This window comes from Cetorhinus maximus, chromosome 2 (assembly GCF_964194155.1).
Source record: "Cetorhinus maximus chromosome 2, sCetMax3.hap1.1, whole genome shotgun sequence".
Lineage (NCBI taxonomy): Eukaryota > Metazoa > Chordata > Chondrichthyes > Lamniformes > Cetorhinidae > Cetorhinus > Cetorhinus maximus.
Genome location: NC_135880.1, coordinates 186,545,854 through 186,569,786, shown reverse-complemented (window position 1 = coordinate 186,569,786; position 23,933 = coordinate 186,545,854). Strand labels below are relative to the sequence as shown.

The window sequence follows — 23,933 nt, the reverse complement described above, 5'->3', positions numbered from 1 at the left end:
ATTGTGCAGATAGGTGGAAGGCCAGAAGATTGGACAGAATATAAGGAACGCCAAAGAATGATTAAAAGACTAATAAGGAGGGAAAAAATTAGAGTACAGGAGAAAGCTATCCAGAAATAAAAAAAACAGATAGTAAGAAATTTTATAAATACTTAAAAAATAAATGAGTTAACAAAGTGAGCGTTGGTCCTATAGAAAGTGAGTCTGGAGAATTGATAATGTAAAACAAGGAGATGGGAGATGAATTGAACAAGAATTTTGCATCAGTCTTCACCACAGATGATACAAGTAACATCCCAGAAGCAGCTATAAACCAGGAAACCAATGGAAGGGAGGAACTCAGGAAAATTACAATCACCAGAGAAGTGGTACTGGGTAAATTGTTTATGCTGCAGGCTGACAAGTGCCCGGGTCCCGATGGACTTCATCCTAGAGTCTTAAAAAAAGTGGCTAGTGAGATAGTTAATGCACTGGTTTTAATTTTCTGAAACTCCCTAGATTCGGGGAAGGCCCCATTAGATTGGCAGAAAGCAAAAGTAATTCCATTATTCAGGAAGACAGGGGAGGGAAAGGGAGGGAGACAGAAAGCGGGAAACTACAGGCCAGTTAGCTTAACATCTGTCTTAGGGAAAATGTTAGAACCTATTATTAAAGATTATAGCAGGACACTTGGATAAGTTCAAGGTAATCAGACAGAGTCAATATGGTTTTGTGAAAGAGAAATCATGTTTAAACAACTTATTGGAGTTCTTTGAGGAATTAACATGTGCTGTGGATAAAGGGGAACCAATGGATGCATTGTACTTAGATTTCCAGAAGGCATTTGATAAAGTGCCACATCAAAGGTTATTGTGGAAAATAAAAGCTCATGGTATAGGGGGCAACATATTGGCATGGATAGAAGATTGGCTAGCTAACAGGAGGCAGAGAGTAGACCCATAAATGGGTCTTTTTCAGGTTGGCAAGATGTAACGAGTGGTGTAACACAGCGATCAGTGCTGGGGCCTCACCTGTTCACAACTTATATAAATGACTTGGATGAAGGGATGGATGGGATGGTTGCCAAATTTGCTGATGACACAAAGATAGGTAGGAAAGTAAGTTATGAAGAGGACATAAGGAAGCTACAAAAAGATATAGATAGGTTAAGTGAAAATGGACAAAGATCTGGCAGGAGTATAATGTGGGAAAATGTGAAATTGTCCATTTTGACAGGAAGAAAAAAGGAGAAGCATATTATCTAATTGGTGAGAGATTGCAGAGCTCTGAGGTGCTGAAGGATCTGGGTGTCCTGGTGCATGAATCACAAAAGGCTAATATGTAGGTACAGCAAGTAATTAAGAAAGCTAATAGAATGTTATCATTTATTGCTCGTATCTGCTGGAGTTCAGAAGAGTAAGAGGCGACTTGATTGGAACATAAAAGATCCTGAGGAGTCTTGACAGGATGGATGTGGAGAGGATATTTCCTCTTGTGGGAGAGTCTAGAACTAGTTGTTACTGTTTAAAAATAAGGGGTCGCCCATTTAAAACGGTGATGAGGTAAAAGTTTTTCACTCAGAGGGTTGAGAGTCTTTGGAACTCTTTTCCTGAAAAGGCGATGGAAGCGGAGTCTTTGAATATTTTTAAGGCAGAGGTGGATAGATTCTTGGTAAGCAAGGGGATGATAGGTTATCAGGGGTAGGAGGGATGCAGATCAAGTTACTATCAGATCAACCATGAACTCATTAAATGACGGATCAGGCTTGAGTGGCCGAATGGCCTACTCCTGCTCCTTGTCCCATAAGACGTATGAACAGAAGTAGGCCATTCGGCCCATCGAGTCTGCTCCGTCATTCAATGAGATCATGGCTGATCTGATAATCTTCAACTCCACTTTCCTACCTTTTCCCCATAACCCTTGATTCCTTTACTGATTAAAAATCTGTCTATCTCAGCCTTGCATATACTTAATGACCCAGCCTCTACAGCCCTCTGTGGTAAAGAATTCCACAGATTCACTAGCCTCAGAAAAGAAATTCCTCCTCATCTCTGTTTTAAATGGGAGCCCCCTCTTACTCTTGAGATTATGCCCTCTAGTTCTAGACTCTCTCACAAAGGGGAAACAACCTCTCAGCACCTACTCTGTCAAGCCCCCTAAGAATCCTATATGTTTCAATAAGGTTGCCTCTCATTCTTCTAAACTCCAATGAGTACAGGCCTAACCTACCCAATTTCTCTTCATAATAAAATCCCTCCATACCCGGGATCAACCGAGTGAACCTTCTCTGGGCTGCCTCCAATGCCAGTATATCTTTCCTTAGATAAGGGGACCAAAATTGCTCACAGTATTCTAGGTATGGTCTAACTAGTGCCTTGTATAGTTATAGCAAGACTTCCTTATTTTTATGCTCCATTCCCTTTGAAATAAAGGTCAATATTCAATTTGCCTTCCCTATTACCTGTTGAGCTTGTATGTTAGCTTTTTGGGATTCATACACAAGGACTCCCAAATCCCTCTGTGCTGCAGCTTTCTGTGGTCTTTCTCCATTTAAATAACATTCAGCTCCTCTATTCTTCCTGCCCAAGTGCATAACCTCATATTTTCCCACATTATATTCTATCTGCCAAGTTTTTGCCTGCTCACTTAACCTGTCTATATCCCTCTGTAGACTTTGTGTCATCCTCACCACTTGCCTTCCCACCTACTTTTGTGCCAACCACAAACTTGGTAATAGTATATTCACTCCCTTATCTAAGTCATTAATATATAGTAAATAACTGAGGCCCCAGCACTGATCACTGTGGCACTCCACTAGTTACAGGTTGCCATCCCAAAATTGCCCCCCTTATCCCAACTCTGTCTTCTATTAGTTAGCCAATCTTCTATCCATGCTAATATACTACCCCCAACACCATGGGCTCTTATCTTATTAAGTAGCCTAATGCGCGGTTTCTTATTAAACGTCTTGGAAATCCAAATATATTACATCTACTGGTTCCCCTTTATCTATCCTGATTGTTAACTCCTCAAAGAATTCTAATAAATTTGTTCGGCATGATTTCCCCTTCATGAAGCCATGCTGACTCTGCTTGATTAGGTTATGTGTTTCTAAATGCTCTGCTATTGCATCCTTTATAACGGACTCCAACATTTTCCCAATGTTCATATGTTTGTAGCTTGTGCTGATTGGGCTGTGGTGTTAACAAGTGCTTAATGGAGGCCAGCTGCCACTCTCAGGAAGGGGAAAGTCACCTGAGCATGGGAAAGCACGAGTACCAACAAATCATACAACAAACCAAGTGTGATGGTCCTAACCCTTGAACTCCGATTCGATGTGGAGGGTAGGGGGATGCCAGGAATTCTCTCAGTTCCTGAGTAAATAATACTCACGATCTTGGTTGTCAGCTTAGGTTTCTGTTGCAACGCCTTCTTGGCTTTAGCCGCTGCAGCCTGGGCCTGGTGAATTCGTTCTGCAATAATCAAGATTGAGAATGAGTTAGACCTCAGTGTCTGTTCGCCAGTGACACCAGGGTGCCGTTAATCATCCTGAAATTAAGTTATTTCAGAACTATCAAGAATAGAAAACTATCAAGAATACAAAGGTTTCACTTGTGATCACCAGTATCCTTGGCAACCTGTCAGGAATGACAGTGTGGGCTTGGTAAGGCGAAGGGCAGCTCAGGTGGGAAAGTGCTCACACTCTTGAGTAATGGCCAGTTGCTGAGGGACTGGGGTTCCTGGCACTCAGTCAATTTTCCAGTGGAGTCGGTGCCTTGAAGAATGGAGCTGTCAGTATAGGAACTTGAGGGCCTTCTGTCCCTGTGCACTTTTTAGAACTGTGCCATTTAGTCCATATTGCCTCTACTCATCCCTTCTGCCAAAACACATCACTTCTCTATTAAATTCCATCTGCCACTGATTTTCTCATTCTGCTAGCCTATATCTTTGTCCTGTTGCAGTCAACTGGAACCATTTGTCTCACCGTTTGTGACACCTGCAAGTTTGCAATTATCAGCAGATTTAGAAATTTTACTTAGTATTCAATATCCCAGTCATTTCTAAAGAGGACATGGAGGCACTGGAGAGGGTACAGAGATGATGTACAAAAATGATACCAAAAATCAGAAAGGATCGACAGGCTGGGTATCTTTCCTTTTGAGAAAAGGTGGCTGAGGGGGTGACCTAATAAAGGTCTTTAAAATTCTGAAAGGTTTTGATAGAATGAATACAGAGAGAATGTTTCCTCTTGTTGGATAGGGCATAACTAGAGACGTCAATATAAGATGGTAACCAATAAATCCAATAGGGAATTCAGGAGAAACCTCTTTACCCAGAGAGTGGTGAGAATGTGGAACTCACTACCACAGGGAGTGGTTGAAGCAAATTGTATAGATATATTTAAGTGGAAGCCACACAAGTATATGAGGGAAAAAGGAATAGAGGGTTACAATGATAGATTTAGATGAGGAAAGATGGGGGAGGCTCAAGTGAAGCATAAAGACCAACATAGATAGATGGGTCGAATAGCCTGTTTCTGTGTTGCCTTATCCTATGTAATAGAAGTAATCCAAAAGCTGCATGAAATATGAGACCCAAGATTCCCTCACCTAATGATTCCAAATTAATCTGGAACAGGTCCAGCCAAGCATTTGTTACTTCGAAATACCAAAGTTACAGTTAACTGGAGGGGCCCATGCTGGTCTTTAATCAGGGGGCTGCGCCAGTACAGTTAACCGGGGAAGGTCATTGGTGAGGAGAGGCAGGGGCTGCGTCAGTTAGTAATGGCGTTATTTGCCAAATCAGCTGTTAAATTCTGGAAATACTCAGCAAGTCTGCAGCACCTGTGGAGATGTAAGATCTGAAGCATTAATTCTATTTCTCTCCATCTGCAGTGTTTTGCTTTTGTGTTGCTCAGGGTGAGCAGGGGGTGAACATTACAGTTTGAGGATAAAATTGTTCCAGCAGTCATGATGGTTCAATAAGCAGGCAACGTGACTATTATTTGAATGCATTAGGTTCAGACAGACATGGCATTTCTTATGTTAACATTGGGTTTTCCCAGTTTCTTCTTTGGAACTGTTCCGGGGTGTTCTGAAGAAGTCATACTGACTTGATACTTTAACTCTGTTTCTCTCTCCACAGATGCTGCCAGGCCTGCTGAGTTTTCCCAGCATTTTCTGCTTTTATTTCAGATTTCCAGCAACTTGAGTGTTTTGTTTTCATTTCCCAGTTTCTTGTTGTATCCAACAAAAAAGACAGCCCTTATTCTTTCGGGATTGATGGTGGCCCTGACACACAAACTAATTTGGCACAACATGTCCCATGTAAACAAATCTGCTTAAATAAAAGCAAAATACTGTGGATGCTGGAAATCTGAAATAAAAACAGAAAATGCTGGAAAAACTCAGGTGTAACAGCATCTGTGGAGAGAAAAAAAAGTCATAAGGACTCGCAACATTAACTGTTTTTTTTCTCTCTCCACAGATGCTGTTAGACCTGCTGAGTTTTTCCAGCATTTTCTATTTTTGAAACAAATCTGCTTATTGTTCTTGCATTTCTAACACACTCGGTCATAATTTCAAGTGATCAGCTGAATCAGTTACTTTCATTACAGGGTAAAGCACCAAGCAGCTTTATTCATGGATCAACTCATTGCAGCAGAAAGCAGGAACAGCTGATTATTAAAGACAGTCCAAGTTCACAAAAGAGTTAAACAGAAAAGCCTGTAAGCTTTAAATAGCTGCACTTTTGCAATATTTTCAAATAAAAAACTGACAAAGGTATTCCTGAAAGTCACCCATTTTCCAATACTTTCTCTTTCTTACAATTATTTTGCTCTCCTACTTAGGAAGCCCTGTCTTGTCTTTGTAACTGTTGCTACACTATTTCCTGTTTTCACCTAGCTACAAATATCTGATCCTTCTACCCATAAAAAAACCCTTTGCAATAATCATAGGAAATAGAAAGCTCCCTTTTCTTTGGCCCTGTGTTAAGTGCATCAAAAGGAGTCAGTGTTACCAACACTGTTTACTAACAGAGCACAGCCAAGTACTAGGGACAGTTAATGCGAATCGCTGAGTTATTTTCGAGTGCTGCCAAAAACTTTGGTCTCCAAGTCAATGTCTCCAAGGTCAAGGTTATGCTTCAGCCAGCACCAGATGTACACCATGAAGCATCAGACGTAACCATTGATGGCACCACTCTCAAGGGTGTAGAAAGATTCTCATTCCTTGGTGGTGTGCTTGCTTGGGATGCAACTATTGATGAAGATATCAGTGCACGTATCCAGACTCCATAATCGTGTCTGGAAGCAGCATGGCATTAAGCTGAAGACTAAAACCAAACTCTATCAGGCCATTGTCCTTACCACCCCACTGTATGGCACGTAGTCCTGGATCCGCTATAGGCACCACATCAAAGCTCTGAACGCTTCCACCAAAGACACCTGAGATCCAACATGAGAATTTGATTGCAGGACAAAACTCAGACAACCAGGTCCTTCATTGTGCTGAGCTCAACAGCATGGAGGCCACCCTCAAAATCCAACACAGCTGGGCAGTCCAAATCACTCACATGGATGATTACAGAATCCCCAAGCAGATCTTCTGTCTCAGTGCAAACATAGTCAAGGTGGTTTTTAGAAGGAATACAAGCCCATCTCTGAAGAGAGACTGTTTGTCCTTTGTTTGTCTGTGTGGTGCGCTGGGGGGATTCTTTAGGAAGAGATAGATAGTTAATACTTCCCGATTACAACTGTGTGTTAACCAGCGCTTGCAACTTGTTCAAAGAAGTTTTGTTTTAAAAAAAATTAATCATTAAGTTTTTGAAAGAAGACTGGTCAGAGTCTCTTTTCTTCTGGGTACTAGAGGTATAGGTACACAATTGGCCATTATGGTGAGAAAATAAAACATTCTCCATCTTTTGTTTCTTTCACTTCCTTTTAGGCAGTCCCTCTGGTTTGATGGGTTCTGAGATAGCTGCTAAGTTCAATACGCAATCTGCAGGCTCTGCCACATACAAGGCAAGTGATGCTTGGAGAGTTGGGTAGTAGTTTGGAGGTTTGTACACTCTCTCTGCCACCTTGACTTTGCCTCTGCACGTTCCTGACAATATCTCTTGATGTGTTTGATACCTTACCAAATAAACTTTCGCCATTTTGATTGGTCACAAGCAAGGATTTCACATGACCTCTTCAGAGACGCTTTGAGGACATCTGTAAAGCATTTCCGCTGTCCTCCTCGGAGGCTCTTGCTGTGATCAAGTTCTGAATAGAGCAGTTGCTTCGGAAGTCTGGTGTCAGGCATTCGAGGTAAATGTCCAGCCCAGCGGAGCTTGTTTTGAGTCATTAGCATCTTGATGCTAGGCAAGTTGGCTTAGGAGAGGGTGCTGCTGTTGGATCACCTTTCCTGCCATTGGATTTGGAGGATCTTGCAAAGATCCATTGGTGGCACTTCTCTTTCGTTGTAGGTTGCCCAAGTTTCTGAAGCTTATAGGAGCACAGAAATCACTGCTGCCTAGTAACCAAGACCTTAGATACTGGTCTTCAAAACTCTTTTCTTCAGTCTGCCGAAGCTGGACACATTGGAGCGATGATGAATTTTGTCGTCTATGTCTGCCTTCATTGTGAGGAGGTTCCCAAGATATGGAAAATGGTCCATATTTTCCAGGATCTCGCCCTGAATCTGAATCGGTGGGGGGAGGTGTTGTACTGAGGGAACTGATTGGAAGAGGACTTCAGTTTTCCAGATGTTTAGTGAAAGCCCCATTTTCTCATTTTCTTTGTTCCTTTACTTTCCCCTTCAACGGCTCTTTTTGCCTTTCAACATCATCCCTTTTTGTCATTTAATCTCTCCTACCTTCCACCCGCTCACAGATCTTCCCGTTTGTTCTCCACCCCCGTCCCCACTTTCCGTGTTTTGTTCAAAAACTTATATCTTTAAGTATTCTCAGTTCTGATCAAGGATCATTGACCTGAGGCATTAACATTAATTACCTGTTTATCTCTCCACAGATGCTGCCAAGCCTGCTGAGTATTTCTAGTATTTTCTGATTTTATAACAATTTGCATTTATATAGCACCATTAACATAGATCTTGATCTTCTCCCCACATCAGCTTCAAGAGAAGTGCAGGGAGCAGCAAACACCACTCTACCTTGCTTTTGTGGATCTCTCAAAAGCACCTGACACTGAGCAGGACAGGTCTCTACTAGATACTAGAGAAAGTTGGCTGTCCTCCCAAGCTTCACAGTCTCATACAGTCCTTTCATGATAACATCCATGGCACCATTCAGTTCGATGACTCCACCTCTGACAGTTTTGAGATGAAGAATGGGGTGAAACAGGGCTGCGTCTTAACCCCTACTCTGTTTGGTATCTTTTTCTCTGTCCGACTGACCAATGCTTTCCCTGCTGATGTGGAAGGAGTGTACCTCCACACACAATCAGACGAGAAACTCCTCAACCTATCGAGACTGAAAGCCAAGACAAAAGTGCAGCATGCCCTGATCAGAGAACTTGTGTGTGCTGATGATGTCACACCAGCTGCCCAGACAGGAGACCAATTTCAAAGACTCATGGATCATCTGTCCCATGCCTGTTTTATGTTCTCCTTCGCCATCAGTGTCAAGAAAACTGTAGTTTAGGGACAGGCTGTTGTGTCCCCACCTGTGATCAGATTCAACAACACACCACGACAAATAGTAGCAAATCTTGGATCTACGGTGACAGAAAATCTGTCCCTCGACGAGGAGGTCAGCATTGGAAAGGTAGCCGCCAGCTATGCCCCATAAACAAAACAGGCGATGGAAGACAAAAAGAAAGCAAAATACTGCACATGCTGGAAATCTAAAATAACAACAGAAAATGCTTGAAAAACTCAGCAAGTCTGGCAGCATCTGTGGAGAGAAAAACAGAGTTAGCATTCCAAGTCCAATACAACTCTTCTTTGGAAGATGCTGCTAGACCTGCAGAGTTTTTCCAGCAATTTTTGTTTTCATTAATGAAAAACAACAAACTGATCTGCAGAACCAAGATGTTTATCTACAAGGCCAGTATGCTCAGTACATTGCTGTAAGATAGCGAAGCCTAGATAACTTACATCTACCAAGAAAAAAATACTCTAACTTCCTTCTCTGGTGTCGAAGGTGCATCCTTGGTATCACGTGGAAAGGCAAAATAGCCAATCAAGCAGTCTTTTCTGGGGCAAACATATGAACATACATATAAGCAGGAGTAGGCCATTTGCCTCTCAAGCCTGCTCCACCATTTGATAAGATCGTGGCTGATTTGATTGTGGCCTCAACTCCATTTTCCTGTCCACCCCCATATATCTTTGACTCCCTTGTTCTTCAAGAAACTAACTCAGCCTTAAAAATGTTCAATAACCCTGCTTTGATTGCTCTCTGGGGAAAAGAATTCCACAGACCAACAACACTTTCAGGGGAAAAAATTCTCATCTCTGTCTTTAGTGGGCAACCCCTTATTTTTAAACTGTCCCCTAGTTCTAGTCTCTCCCATAAGGGAAACACCCTCTCAGCATCCATCACATCAATTTCCCTCAGGATCCTATATGTTTCAATAAGCTTATCTCTCAATCTTTCAAACTTCAATGGGTACAGGCCCAGCCTCACAGAATTTTAACGGCACAGAGGGAGGCCATTCGGCCCACCATGGCTGCACCGGCTCTCCAAATGAACATTATGTCTTGTGCCATTGCCCTGCCTTTTCCCCGTACCCCTGCACATTGTTTCTATTCAAATAATCATCTAAAGCCCTCATGACTGCCTCGATTAAACCTGCCTCCACCACACTTCCAGGCAGTGCATTCCAGACCACTCGTTGTGAAAAAGCTTTTTCTCACATCACATTTGCTTCTTTTGCAAATCACTTTAAATCTGTCCCCTCTCGTTCTCGATCCTTTTACGAGCGGAACAGCTTCTCCCTATTTACTCTGTCCAGCCCCGTCATGATTTTGAGCATCTCTATCAAATCTCCTCTCAGCCTTCTCTCCAAGCAGAACAGTCCCAACCTCTCCAATCCATCTTCACAACTGAAGTTTCTCATCTCTGGAACCATTCTTGTAAACCTCTTCTGCACTCTCTCCAATGTGTTCACATTCTTCCTATAATGTGGCGCCCAGAACTGCACACAATACTCCAGCTGAGGTCTAATGAGTCTTATATAAATTCAGCATAACCTCCTTGCTCTTTTACTCTATGCCCATATTAATCAAGCCCAGGATACTATATGCTTTATTAACTGCTTTGTCACCCTGTCCTGCCAGCTTCAATAATCTATACACATATACACCCAAGTCTTTCTGCTCCTGCACCTCCTTCAAAATTTCACCCCGTATTTTATGTTGTCTGTCCATGTTCTTCCTACCAAAATGCATCACCTCACACTTCTCCATATTGAACTTCATCTGCCACCTATCTGCCCACCCCACCAACTTGTCTATGTCCTTTTGAAGTTCTCCACTGTCCTCCTCGCAATTTATAACACTCCCAAACTTCATATCATCCTCAAACTTTGAAATTGTCTCCTGCACACCAAGATCTAGATCATTAATATATATATCAGGAAAAGCAAGGGTCCCAATACTTTATGTCCTCCTCACAATTTACTTTCTAACCTATCCTTGTGTCATCAGCAAATTTAGCAATCATACATTTGGTCCCTTCATCCAAGTCCCTGATATAGATTGTAAATAGCTGAAGGCCCAGTACTGGTCCTTGTAGCACCTCACTTGTTACAGCTTACCAACCTGAGGTGACTCATTTATTCCTACTCCTAACTTCCTGTTAGTCAACCAATTCTCTTTCAATGAGGATATGTTACCCCCTACACCATGAGTTCTTACTTTGCACATTAACCTTTGCTGTGGCACCTTATCAAATGTCTGTTGGAAATGCAAGTACATCACAGCTACAGTTTCCCCTTTAACCATGTTACATGTTACTTCCCCAAAGAACTATAATAAAATAGTCAAACATGATTTCCCTTTCACAAAACCATGCTGACTCTGCCTAATTGAATTAAGATTTTCTAAGTGGTCTACTATAATCTCCTTAATAATGGATTCCAGCATTTTCCCTATGACAGAGTTAGGTTAACTGGCCTGTAGTTACCTGCTTTCTGTCTCCTTCCTTTCTTGAATAGAGGCGCTACATTTGATATTTTCCAATCTGATGGGGCCTTTCCAGAATCAAGGCGAATTCGGAAAATTAAAATCAATTCATCTATTATCTCTGCAGCCACTTCTTTTCAGACCTTAGGATGAAGTCCATCAGGCCCTGGTGACTTCTCAGCCTTTAGATCTAATAGTTTTCTCAGTACCCTGTCCCTGGTGATTCTAATTATTTTAAGTTCCTCCCTCCCTTTCACCTCTTGATTTACAAGTATTTTTGGGATGTTATTTGTGTCTTCTTACAGTGAAGACAGACACAAAATGCTTCCTTATTTCCCATTATTAATTCCTCAGACTCACTCTCTAAAGGACCCACACTCACTTTAGCTACTCATCCGTTTTAAATCCTTGTAGAAACTCTTAATACCTGTTTTTAATACTTCTAGCTAGCTTTCTCTCATACTCTAATTTCTCTCTCATTATTTTATTCATCTTTCTTTGCTGGTTTTTAAATTCTGTTCAATCTTCTGAGCAGAATTGTACACTTTTTCTTTCAATTTGCCATTATATTTAATTCCTTAGTTAGCCACGGATGATGCATTTGTCTCCTAGAGTCTTCCATTCTCACTGGAACATTTCTTTGCTGAACGTTATGAAATATCTCCTTAAATGTCTGCCTGTGCATTTCTACTGACCTACCCCTTAACCTATTTAGACATTTCACCTTAGCCAGCTCTGTCTTCACACCTCTAACCATCTCTTCCTCAAACTGAACACGCAATTCAATAACATTATGATCAATGCTACCTGGAGGCTTCTTCACTCTGGGGTCGATAATTAATCCTGGCTCATTGCACACTACTAGGTCTAGAATAGCCTGCTCTCTGGTTGTCTCTAGAGTGTGCTGCACTGAAAACACACCATGAACTCATCTTTCAGGCTACCTTTGCCAATCTGATTCATTTAATCTATATGGAGATTAAAATCACCCATAATAATTGCAGTGCCTTTCTTAGAAGCTCCCATTAATTCTTCCTGTGTACCTGTCCGACATGCCAAGTATGCTACTGCTAATCAAGCAAAGACGACTTCACTGGCTTGGGCATGTGCACAGGATGGAAGATGGCTACATCCCCAATGGTATGCTATATGGAGAGGCAGCCCATGCCAAGAGACCATGGTGCCCAAAGCTCCAATTCAAGGATGCTGTCAAAAGTGACATGAAAGCCCTCAACATCAGTCATGACAAGTGAGAAACACTAGCTGATGATTGATGCAAATGGCGATACCAGTGATGGGCAAGAATTCACCACCATGACAACATGTGGTTTCAGAAGCTCCAATGCAGTCACCAGCCCTGCAAAAAAAGGCCTCAGTAGAGGTCACCCTGCATCGCTAGCAAGGGACAACTTCATGTACAGCACTTGTGACAAACTTTGCCTTTCCAGAATCGGTTTGTTCAGCCATCAAAAAAAGTGATGATCTTATCTGGCCTCATCAATTCTGAGGCTGCATTCCCATCATCTCTTGCAGATGGAAGGTTGCCAACCTAACATATTCAAATGTCTCAGCATCTTCAGGACAGCATTATCTCATACATGAAACCTGGTGCCAAACCAAAGGAGATATCCGGACAAGTGATCAAAACCCTGTCAAAGTGGTAGGTTTAAGGAGGGAGAGAGGTGGAGGGAGGGGATTCCGGAGCTTAGAGCCTTGGCAGCTGAAAGCATGGCCTGCCAATGGTGAATGTTTAAAATTGGGGATGCACAAAAGACCAAAATTGGAGGAGCACAGATATAGAACTGGATCAGGTTAGAAATAAAGAAGGGGAAGTCCATGGGAGGGTTTGAAGATAAGAATGAGAATTTTAATTCTGAGGCACTGGTGGACCAGGTGCCAATATTGGTCAGCGAGCATAGGACTGATGTTGAACAGAATGGATTTCTGAACAAACACTAGACAGGACCCAGAATTTTCGGTGAAGTTGCTGATTCTTTCAATCTACAAGAAAATTCAATCTATCCAGTAAATTCAAAACTCAAATGCTTCACTTTCCTGCAAGTATGGAGTTAAGAGGAAGCACTGATGAGCTCGTACTCATAGCACAAGTGGGCATTCAGGTACCATAGCATGAGCAGAATCACGACCATAATGACTTTTGTGAACAGTGCTGACAATGATCTGAAGGTTAAAAAAAAGTTGCATTTCACAACTTCAGGATGTTCCGAAGTGCTTAGCAGTCAATGAAGTACTTTTGAAGTGTAATCGCTGCTCTAATGTAGGAAACACAGAACCCAATTTATACTCAGCAAGCTGCCACAAAAAGCAGAGGTAAGTGAGCAATAATTTGTATTTTGCTTAAACATAGTGCTGGCTGCAGGATAAATATTGGCTAGGACAACAGGATGAACTCTTCTGTTCTTCTTTGTGCCATGGGATCTGAGAGGGCAGGACTGGAGTTCCAGCCTAGAATTTGTGCCCATGTTTCTGGAGTGGAACTTGAATGCACCGAGGACAGAGCGCTGCCCACTGAACCATGGTTGACACCAAATAGATTGATGCCCAATGGTTATGCAATAGAATGAGTCTCCACGTCCAATGTAATAATCTCAGGGAAAGCTGACAGCTTGAATGTTTTGTTTGAAACGGTGGGGGCTGTGTCAGCTTACGTCACTGTCAGCTTGTGTTTCCTTTTGCCCTTCCCTCCTGAAGTTGGGGTCCTATTCCACAGGTGTCTTACCCAACTGGACATTCCTTATTTAAGAACTGAGACAGCTAATGTTAACCAAGGATTCAACATTTGACTGCAGGGGTATCAGTTTAGTCCTCACTGTCCAGCAACATCACTGGATGATAATCAGGGTGGGACCCTCTCTCATCTTTCATTATCCCCATAAGATGGATGGATTCAACAGGTTCAGAGATGGCAAAGTGAAACTTTCTCATCAACAATGAGAGCGAGACACACGCACACACAGATAGCTGCTCCTGATTGAGAACCAGCATCAGGGTAAATAACCTAATTAACAATGGACTCACCAAATTCCTCCTCACTCCGGTTCCGGTGCAAATAGATCCACAGCTTGCGCCCAATATCATACTTCACACAGGGATCTTTCTCATAGTGTAGCCTGTCCAGAGCCCCACTCACAACAGTGTTAATCTGTAAGAAAATATTGGAGGCTGTATGGAATCGAGAGGCTGAGGTATGAGACCAATGCTGAGTTCCATGAAGGGGCAGCTTCTTTCAGTGAGGCAACATAATCTCAGCAGTTACAGCTCTTCAATTCTACATGATTTTCCACTGTCCATTTTATTACCCACCGCGCATGTTAAAACTTACACATCTGCTTATAGGGTGCAATGACTCCCTATGCCTCCTCCTCCTACACCAGTCTCCACCCCTTACATAATCGCAGCTCCCCTCCACCATGTACATGATTACAGATCCCTCTTCACCGTGTAAACAATCATAGTCCTTTTCCTTTTCCCAGAGTTTGTCTTGATATTTCAATCACTCATTTAAGCTAAGAACACAGTTCTTTTTCAATTCTGGCCAGTTCCTTTACCTGGGCACTGGTGACCTCAGGAGCTAGGAACTGAGAGTCTTTCAGAAGCTCACAGATCTCTGCACGAGTCCCTTCTCCATTTGGAAGACGGGCAGCTGCATCTCGCACTGTGGGAGGCGAATCATTGTGTTACACAGGATATTTAAACAAACAGTCAATTCTTATAAAGAGATTCTTAGAAATGGCAGAGGGAGTGAGATATATGTTGAAGAGTTTGGAGGACAGAAAGACCATCTGAATAATATAAAATTCATGCCAGCTTCTTTCCACACAATATGGTGATATTTGTACAAACCCAGTGATATAAATGAGAGTTGAGATACTGGGTCTCCACCGGACACCACACTAGAGACAGAAACTGCTGTAGTTCAGTATCTTATGCTGGTGTGTGGGGCAGAGGCTCTCTATCAGAACTGGCACCAAAATGTCAATCTGTCTCCTCTCACAGGTGACAACAGAGTTACTGCCATTTCATTCATGGTCAACTTTTAGTTCAGATTTGAAGATCATACTCACCTTATTCACATTTAGGCAACACAATGAATCAGTGCTAGTGAAGGTGTTTATCCAACCCAGCTGCTGCACATCTCCCCCAGGTACACATGCCCCTACACCCCATCCCTTCCTTTTCCCTCAACCCATTTACTGGCACAAATTAGAGCCCTCAGCAGAGAGAGAAAACTTGGAGAAATAACTTCAACCCCACGGGGCCTCAAACCAAACACAGTCTCCGGCCACAACAAAAACAGAATTACCTGAAAAAACTCAGCAGGTCTGGCAGCATCGGCGGAGAAGAAAAGAGTTGACGTTTCGAGTCCTCATGACCCTTCAGCAGAACTGGTTCTGCTGAAGGGTCATGAGGACTCCAAACGTCAACTCTTTTCTTCTCCGCCGATGCTGCCAGACCTGCTGAGTTTTTCCAGGTAATTCTGTTTTTGTTTTGGATTTCCAGCATCCGCAGTAGTTTTTTGTTTTTATTACCGTCTCCGGCCCTCAGCTTTTGCACACACACAGAGCACTGGAGGGAACGTTAGCCGAGACTATTCAAAGTGACTCAGTCCCAAGCCAAATGCTTATACAACTTGCACCCCCTCTACCCCAAGGCAGCTGGGAGCAGGTGGAGTGGGGAGGGGTGGGGGCACACTGCTCAAGGGTGCATTAACTCAGGACAGATATCTAGTTTTTTTAATCCATTTCTGAATTTTCCTTCCATTTGATTCTGGACAGAGTGTATTTTCTATAAACTTTGAAGGATTGTTTGGAAATTAAATTTATATAAAAACAATCTGCCCAACTTCTTTACCTAATCTTGAATTTTGAAATCTAGTGTCAGAATCTCACCCAGTGACAGAATGGTGACGTAGGCCGGCCTATCAGATCGCAGCAGAGAATGTTCGCGTGCCTTGTTGAGAGAAGGGTCCTTGTCAAACACTCCCTTTACTGGGCCCACAACAGAGTCAAAGCCATGCATGCGGAAGCTAAAGGCTTTGTGGGGCTGGCTGTATCGCTGGCGCTCCTGTGGAAAGAACCGCAAACTATTTGCTGTAGTCCATGACATACTGCTCAATAACACAGGCTAAAATAAGCTTAGAAATCCCACTCCGGGTTTACAGAACAAATGAAACATAAGAATGTCCATCTCCTGGACGCTGAGCAGGATTTGCTAGCTGCAAACAGAGGTCTCCACAACCTGCTTTGCAGTAAGATCCACAAGTATAGCGTGGGGTTTTATACACTTCAAAGGAAAACTTCCCCCAGCCTGTCAATTGAAAGGCAGTAATGTCGGAATACTCTCCAGCTCAAACCACCCCCCCATATCCCTCCAGTAAAGGAGCTGCCACCAACTTCAGTCCTGGAGACAGATCCAAGCAGCTAGAAGGTGCAGCTTTGCATCTAAACAATAGAGATGTCACCTTTCTCTTCTTAGACTACAGGCAGTATGGAAAGACCGCATTTATTGCCCATCCCTAGTTGCCCTTGGTTAGGATTACAGTCACATTTACATCAGGTCAGGACTGGCCGATTATTCCCTTCCCTGAACTGTGTGAACCATTGGGTTTTACAACAATGCAGCAGCTGTTTTCTGGTTCCAGGTTTTTATTGAATTCAGTTGTACAACTTGCATAAGTCAGATTGATCACACAGATTTCATTATCCTTCATATAGACTAAGCCAAACAAATTGCAAAGGTGGTCTAGAAGATGAGTTTGTCAGAAGCTTATGTGATAATTTCTTGGAGCAATACACTGTGGAACCAACTAGGGTAAAACTATTTTAGGTCAGGCATTGTGCAATGAGGCAGAATTAATTAGTAGTCTCATAGTAAAAGCTCCTCTGGGAAACAATGATCATATGACAATTGAAAATTCCATATTAAGTTTGAGAGCAACATATTCAAGTCCCAAACAAGAATCTTAATCTAAAACAAAGGCAATTATGTATGTGTGAGTGGAGAGCTGGCTAAGGTAATCGGGTAGATAGACTAAAAGATATGATAGTAAATAAAAAATGTGAAATATTTAAAGAAACAATTCAAAATGTTCAACCAAATATATTCAACTAAGAAACAAAACCTAAAAGAAAGATCCATCTGCGGTTTACTAAAAAGGTTAAGGATAGTATTAGATTAAAAGAAGAGACTTATAATCTTGCAAAGAACAGTAGTTGATCAAAAGGGAAAAAAACTGTATACGAGAACAAACTAGCCAGGAATATAAAAACAGATGTAAGAGCTTTCACAGGTATATAAAATGGAAGGGAAGAGCTAAAGTAAACATTTTTAGTTTATTCACTTTGGTTCCAAGAACTGAAAAGCAGAATCATTTTTAAAAGATGTGAAACTTGTAAATGTTGATGTTCAGAGGGACAGGTACAGCAAGCAATTAAGAAAGCAAATGGTATGTTGGCCTTGTAAGGGGATTGGAATATAAGAATGAAGAAGTCTTGCTACAATTGTACAAGGCTTTGGTGAGACCACAGCTGGAATGCTCTGTGTGCACTTTTGGTCTCCATATTTAAGGAAGGATATACTTGCATTGGAGGCAGTACAGCGAAGGTTCACTAGATTGCTCCCTGGGATGAGAGTGTTGTCCTATGACGAGAGGCTGAATAAACTGGGGCTATATTCTCTGAAGTTTATTAGAATGATCTCATTGGAACGTACAAAATCCTGAAGGGGACTGAAAGAGGTAGACATTGAGAGGCTGTTTTCTTTGGCTTGGGAATCCAGAACACAGGGAAACAATATCAGGATTAGGGGACAATCATTTTGAACCGAGATGAGGAGAAATTTCTTAACTCAAAGAGTTGTGAATCTTTAGAATTTTACACCCCAGAGGGTTGTGGATACTCCATCATAGAATATATCTGAGGATAAGATAGACAGATTTTTGGTCTCTCAAGGAATCACAGGATGGGGGAGCAGGCTGGAAAGTGGAGTTGAAGTCAAAGATTAACCATGAGAGCATTGAATGGCGGAGCAGGTTCAATGGACCATATGGTCTACTCCTACTCCCATTTCTTAAGTTATGTAAACTGACATGCCCTGAGCTTATCTTATCCACAGCCCAAACCTCTTGAGCTAGGACAATGAACAAAAAGAGCTCCATCTCTCTAGGAATCTGACTCAGTCATTAGAGACTTTGCTCTAGTGGCACTGCTCATTAAAGCTCACTGTCAGCTCTGGCTGAGGCAGAGCATGGTGTCTGGCTTATAACAACAGCAATGGTGTATGACACTGTTTCAGCATATGGATATAGTACAACCCAGTTAGCTATTGACTAACTTAGAACTTCAGGAGACTGGGGACAGAAGATCTCAGCATTGCTGTGGGGTAATTGGGGGAATGTGGATGGCACAGGGAACTGGGAGTAGACAGCTTCGCGGGGTGCTGAGGTGAGGTTTGAGGGTGTCACAGGGTATTGAGATGGGGCTGAGGGGGGGGTCGAGGTTTGCTGTCATGGGATACCAAAAGGGGTGCGCCGCAGGGCATTGGGCGGGGAGGACGCTGCAGGGCATCGGGCACAGAGTGTGACAGGGCACAGGGCGTCGCAGGGCATCGGGCGTCGCAGGGCATCGGGCGCAGAGTGTGACAGGGCACAGGGCATTGCAGGGCACAGGGTGTCGCAGGGCATCGGACGCCACAGGGCACTGGGCACTGACGCAGGGTATTGGGTGCGGGGGGCTGTCGCGGGTTATTGAGTTGGTGGGGGAGGCTATCAGAGTATTGTGATCAAAGTTCTGTCAGGGATATATAGGGTGAGCATGTAAATCTTACATTTGATTCTCGATTCTCACCTGCTCTTGGAAAACACGCTTTTCATCTCCAGTGCTGGGTCTCACCACATAGTCTGTTCTGCTGCAATTAAACAAATGTCACCAGTCACTTATAGGAACCACCCCAAGCCCCCTAAAAGTGACCCCAATAACCAACGCTACATCCTGAAACTGTACCCCAGAACCACTCACTGGACAACCCAGAACCATACCTCGAGATTGCATCCTCCACCCCACTCCCTGGAACCACAGGTACTCACCAAGCACCTACCCTGTGCTCTGTGAATAAAGACAGCCCTTGTACGAACATATGAATTAGGAGCAGGAGTAGGCCATTTGGCCTCTTGAGCCTGCTCTGTCATTTGATAAGATAATGGCTAATCTGACTGTGGCCTCAACTTTACTTTCCTGTCTGTTCTTGATACCCTTTCACTCCCTTATTATTGAAGGATTTCCATCTCCATGTTGGGATTCAGCCATATACCTTTGATGAAAGGTGACAAGCCTGACTGGGGAAGTGTGCTCTGATGGGTTGGATTTTCCTGTAGATACTGCAGGCTGTATTCACCCAGCTGCACTGGCAATCTTCAGGGGAACTGTTTTGACTAGTGCATAGCCCAGGAGGTAGCCTCACTTTGGAAATATTTCACATTTTATCTCATTATTCAAACCACTTGCTTTAATTGAAGCCAATGTTTCTAGCATAGGCCTCAAAGCAACCAGCACTGAACGCACCATAAACCCAACTCCTGCACCTTAGCAACTGTTAAGGTCAGTTATGAATCGATTATATTGAGAATAATACAATTTTACATCAAGTACAACCTCACAGCCTCTCTCCTTCCACATCCAGAGTATTGATAACAGCACAACTGACAGTCCATGTTTCTCATTTGCAGGGTCCCCTCAAGCCCCTGAACCCTGAATTAAGTGATACTTACACCCTGGGTGTTGGGGGTGCGATGTCTGGAAGTTCCTCAGATTCCTGTAGGAGAAAGAAACAATACATCACAGCCTCCTTGGCTCAAACATAACATTAACCCTTCGAGAACCCAGCGTGGACAGCTTCAGTCCAGTATTGACAGTGCTCAAACACAGAACTGGCAGAGATTGCAAACCAGAGGAAAAAATTCATTTTATTGAAAAAATAAAGTGGGCAGAGGTGGGGAGTAAAAAGAAAAACTTGCATTTATATAGCACCATTCAAGACCATCGAATATCTCAAATTAATTAACAGCCAATGAAGTACTTGTGAAGTAGTCACCATTGTAATGTAGGAAACACTGCATCCAATTTGCATACAGCAAACTCCCACAAACAGCAATGTGACAATGACCAATTAAACTGTTTTTATGATGTTCATTAAGGAATAAATATTGGTCTTGCTCCTCCCTAGAATAGTGTCAATGGGATCTTTTATGTTCACATGAGGGATCAGACTGGGCATCAGTTTAATGCCTTATCCAAAAGATGGCACTTCCAACTGCAGCACTCCCTCTCAATACTGCACTGAAGTCTCAGCCTTTCTTTTTGTACTCAAATCCTGCAGAGACTTTAACCCAAACCTTGTGATTTAAAGGTGAGAGTGCTACCAACTGAGCCATGGCTGACACTAATGGTTTAGGAATAGGGACAAGTGCACTTTAAAATTCTTTTGATTTAAAGAGCCCTGAATTTTAATTGGAACAGGGACAGATGTAGAACCTACTCTAGGGACAAACAAGGCTGCCGGCCTTTTATGTTAGGGACCCAGTTCCTAAAGCAGCAGTGTGAGGTTGGGGGGGGGGGGGGGAGGGGGGGGGCAATGGATGCAGGGTCATGGAGGGAAGCTCCCCTGTGAGGAAGGGCGATGGAGGGAGGCTCCCTATGAGGAAGGGGTATGGAGGGAGGCTCCCCTGAGAAGGAGGGCGATAGGGATCATTTCTGTGCTGCCCGAAGAGAGGTCCAGTCTAATCGCATCTTCTAGCTCCTGGACATTATGCAGCTATACCTTGGGAAACGTCTGATCCTTAACCTCAAACCACAGCTGACACAGCGAGGTCACTTCTTTCTCCGAATCCCGTCCAGAACCTGGGCAACGGAGAATAGGAAATTTTTACAACTGAGCAGGTAATAATTACAATTTTTCAATTTAATTACTAACCAATCTTTGTGAACATTGCTTACAAGTGGTGCAGCGCTCAAAGAGTGCTTTCTGACAGTTACTATGATCTCACTAATTGCGACTGGGGCTTGTCCATTTTTGCAAAGAGAGAATTTACTGAAGATAGTGCTTAATCAATTTGAAGAAAAAGATTACATGCATCATTGATGCTGAAACACAAAGATTTATAATTATTAAGGGCTGGAGTTGTATTTACCAGACATTAATAAGATGCAACTAGCTTTCTTTAGTCTTCCCACCATCATCTTTCCCAGTTATTTACATGATGCTTTCTCCTTGCCCTTGATTTCCACAAAAATCTGTTGTCCCTGCTTTGGCTGACTGGGAATAGTGCTGCCTAGGGAAGATTTTCCTATGTTTTCAATCTCAATGACCCAATTCCTGAACAAGCAGTCGTTCGTTGTAGTTTTGAGTCCAGCTTTTTTTATTCATTCACAGGAAGTGGGCTTCGCTGTCTAGGCCAACATTTATTGCCCATCCCTAGTTACCCTTGAGAAGGTGGTGGTGAGCTGCCTTCTTGAACCACTGCAGTCCATGTGGTGTAAGTACACCCACAATGCTGCTAGGAAGGGATTCCAGGATTTTCACCCAGTGACAGTGAAGGAATGGGGATATATTTCCAAGTCAGGATGGTGAGTGACTTGGAGGGGAATTCCAGGTGATGGTGTTCCCATGTGGCTGCTGCCCTTGTCCTTCTAAATGGTAGTGGTCATGGGTTTGGAGGGTGCTGTCTGAGGAGCCTTGGTGAATTCCTGATGTAATTATCAGCTGACTGATTGACTCCCACTGTGAAGGTCAAGGTCCACATCAAAGTATCTGGTAAGATCCTCCTCTGCCCTTGGCCCATTATCAACGCCTTGTTCCACACAATTCTTAATTTCACAATTTTTAGTAATGGCTTAAACTGTACAAAACTGCTAACAACATGGAACTGTTTCCTGTTTCCCAACTACCTCACATGGTGCTGTCCCATCTTATACTTTTTAACTGGTTGGGTGCTGAAGTTCCACAGGAGTAGAGTGTGAAAGACAACCACAAAACATCTGTGTCTCTCATAAAAACATTAACAATAGGGGAAGTAGGCCATTCAGCACTTTGAGCCTGGTCAGCCATTCAAAATGCTCATGGCTCTCAAGGCAAAATGGACCTTCAGCCACTGGAATTGCCCATGACTCGGGGGAAATTTTCAACTCACTGCCCTAAATTCAAGCAAGTCATAAATTGTAGCAAAGGAGGAAGCCATTTGCCCATCCAGCATCTTCTGAGCTACCTTTTCAAGACGTTACCTTGGCCATCCTTAATCCCCTTTCCTAAGATGATCTTCCCTAACTGATTGCACTTAGCATATTTGTGCTCCACATTTGTGCACCTTATATGCGCTCTATATAATTTGCCTCACTGTGTACATGTTCCTTATTCTAGTAACCCTCATTCTTCTAGTGATAATCCCCCCTCTGTACCCCTTTGTTATTGATTCACTAGCCAGAAACATGAAAGATTTTGAAACCCTGTATTAAATCTCTTATAGTTTTTTCTAATCCAATTAAAAATTATGTCACAATTCTCAGCCTTTTTCACGCCGTAACCTCTTATTATTTGTGTCCTGGTGAATTTTCACTACACCCTGCCAGTAATTTAATATCCTTCCTGTAATTCCACATGATACTCCAATGAACCAGTGTCTTGGGTAATTTCACCCTCCTTCCTTGTCTTCATGTTCAATGTGCATGTAGAAAACCCATTTGCTACCATTTCATGACATTTCCACTTGTTCTCTGACCTTTACGGACCCTGTCTGAATTCTGGAACATCCCACCCGCCATAGCAACACTGGGGTTGAAAAGCAATTTTTGTTACTTGGGCAAGTATGAAGAATAGGTCAAATTAAACTTATCTTTTGATAACAAATGGCAGAATGTGTGAAATAAAATCTACCCCAAACTAATGAACAATAGATGCAGAGGGCACTGCAACACCTCTCAGCTGCATCACACCTTCAGCCCGAAGTTAAAGGCAAAATACTGCGGATGTTGGAAATCTGAAATAAAAACAGAAAATCTGGAAAAGCACAGCAGGATTGGCAGCATCTGTGGGGAGAGGAACAGAGTTAACATTTCAAGTCCGTATGGCTCTTCAGAACTAAAGTGAAGTAGAAATGTATGGGTTTTATGCTGTTTAAGAGGCAGTGGAGCAGGTGGAGCAAAATAGAAGGTCAGGGATAGGTGGGAGCTCAGGCGGGATTGACAAAGATGTCATGGACACAAGGGAGTGTTAAAGACTAAAGAATGTACTGATAGTAGCATAAAGGTAATATAGCAGAATGTGTTAAGGTCAGTGGTCTGTGAAAGCAGAATACAGAAACAAGTGACAGATGCCCCTGTGGGGGAGGTGGACGGAGTTTGGGGAAAAAGGGTAAAAAGGATTTTATTTTTTAATTTAAAAAATTTAAAAATTAGAAAAAAGTAAAAATTGAATAAATAAAAATAAATAAAACAATAAATTTTTTAAAAATGGATTTAAAAAGGGATAAAGACGGAGGAGAGAGTTCATGGTCTGAAGTCTCAATGTTAAGTCCGGAAGGCTGTAAGGTGCATAATCGGAAGATGAGGTGCTGTTCCTCCAGTTTGCGTTAGGCTTCACTGGAACATTGTAGCAGGCCAAGGATGGACATGTGGGCATGAGAGCAGTGGTGGTGTGTTGAAATGACAAGCGTCAGGAAGGTCTGGGTCATGCTTGCAGCTGAGCAAAGATGTTCCGCAAAGTGGTCCTCCAGTCTGCGTTTATTCTCCCCAGTGTAGAGGAGACCACATTGGG

The 23,933-nt window shown here is 42.7% G+C and overlaps 1 protein-coding gene across 4 annotated transcripts in view; it reads right to left on the bottom strand.

The window, feature by feature from the left end:
* Positions 1-23,933, bottom strand: part of nfrkb (nuclear factor related to kappaB binding protein) — a 105,493-nt gene that overhangs the window by 28,984 nt on the left and 52,576 nt on the right. For all 4 annotated transcript variants that reach the window (XM_078530558.1, XM_078530570.1, XM_078530581.1 and 1 more), the window contains exons 13-19: positions 20,946-21,025; positions 19,897-19,940; positions 18,977-19,037; positions 16,022-16,196; positions 14,681-14,787; positions 14,151-14,274; positions 3,373-3,452 (exon numbers count right to left, since the gene is read on the bottom strand). In XM_078530558.1, coding sequence (XP_078386684.1) covers positions 3,373-3,452; positions 14,151-14,274; positions 14,681-14,787; positions 16,022-16,196; positions 18,977-19,037; positions 19,897-19,940; positions 20,946-21,025 — 671 coding nt within the window. The remainder of the gene's footprint in view (positions 1-3,372; positions 3,453-14,150; positions 14,275-14,680; positions 14,788-16,021; positions 16,197-18,976; positions 19,038-19,896; positions 19,941-20,945; positions 21,026-23,933) is intronic.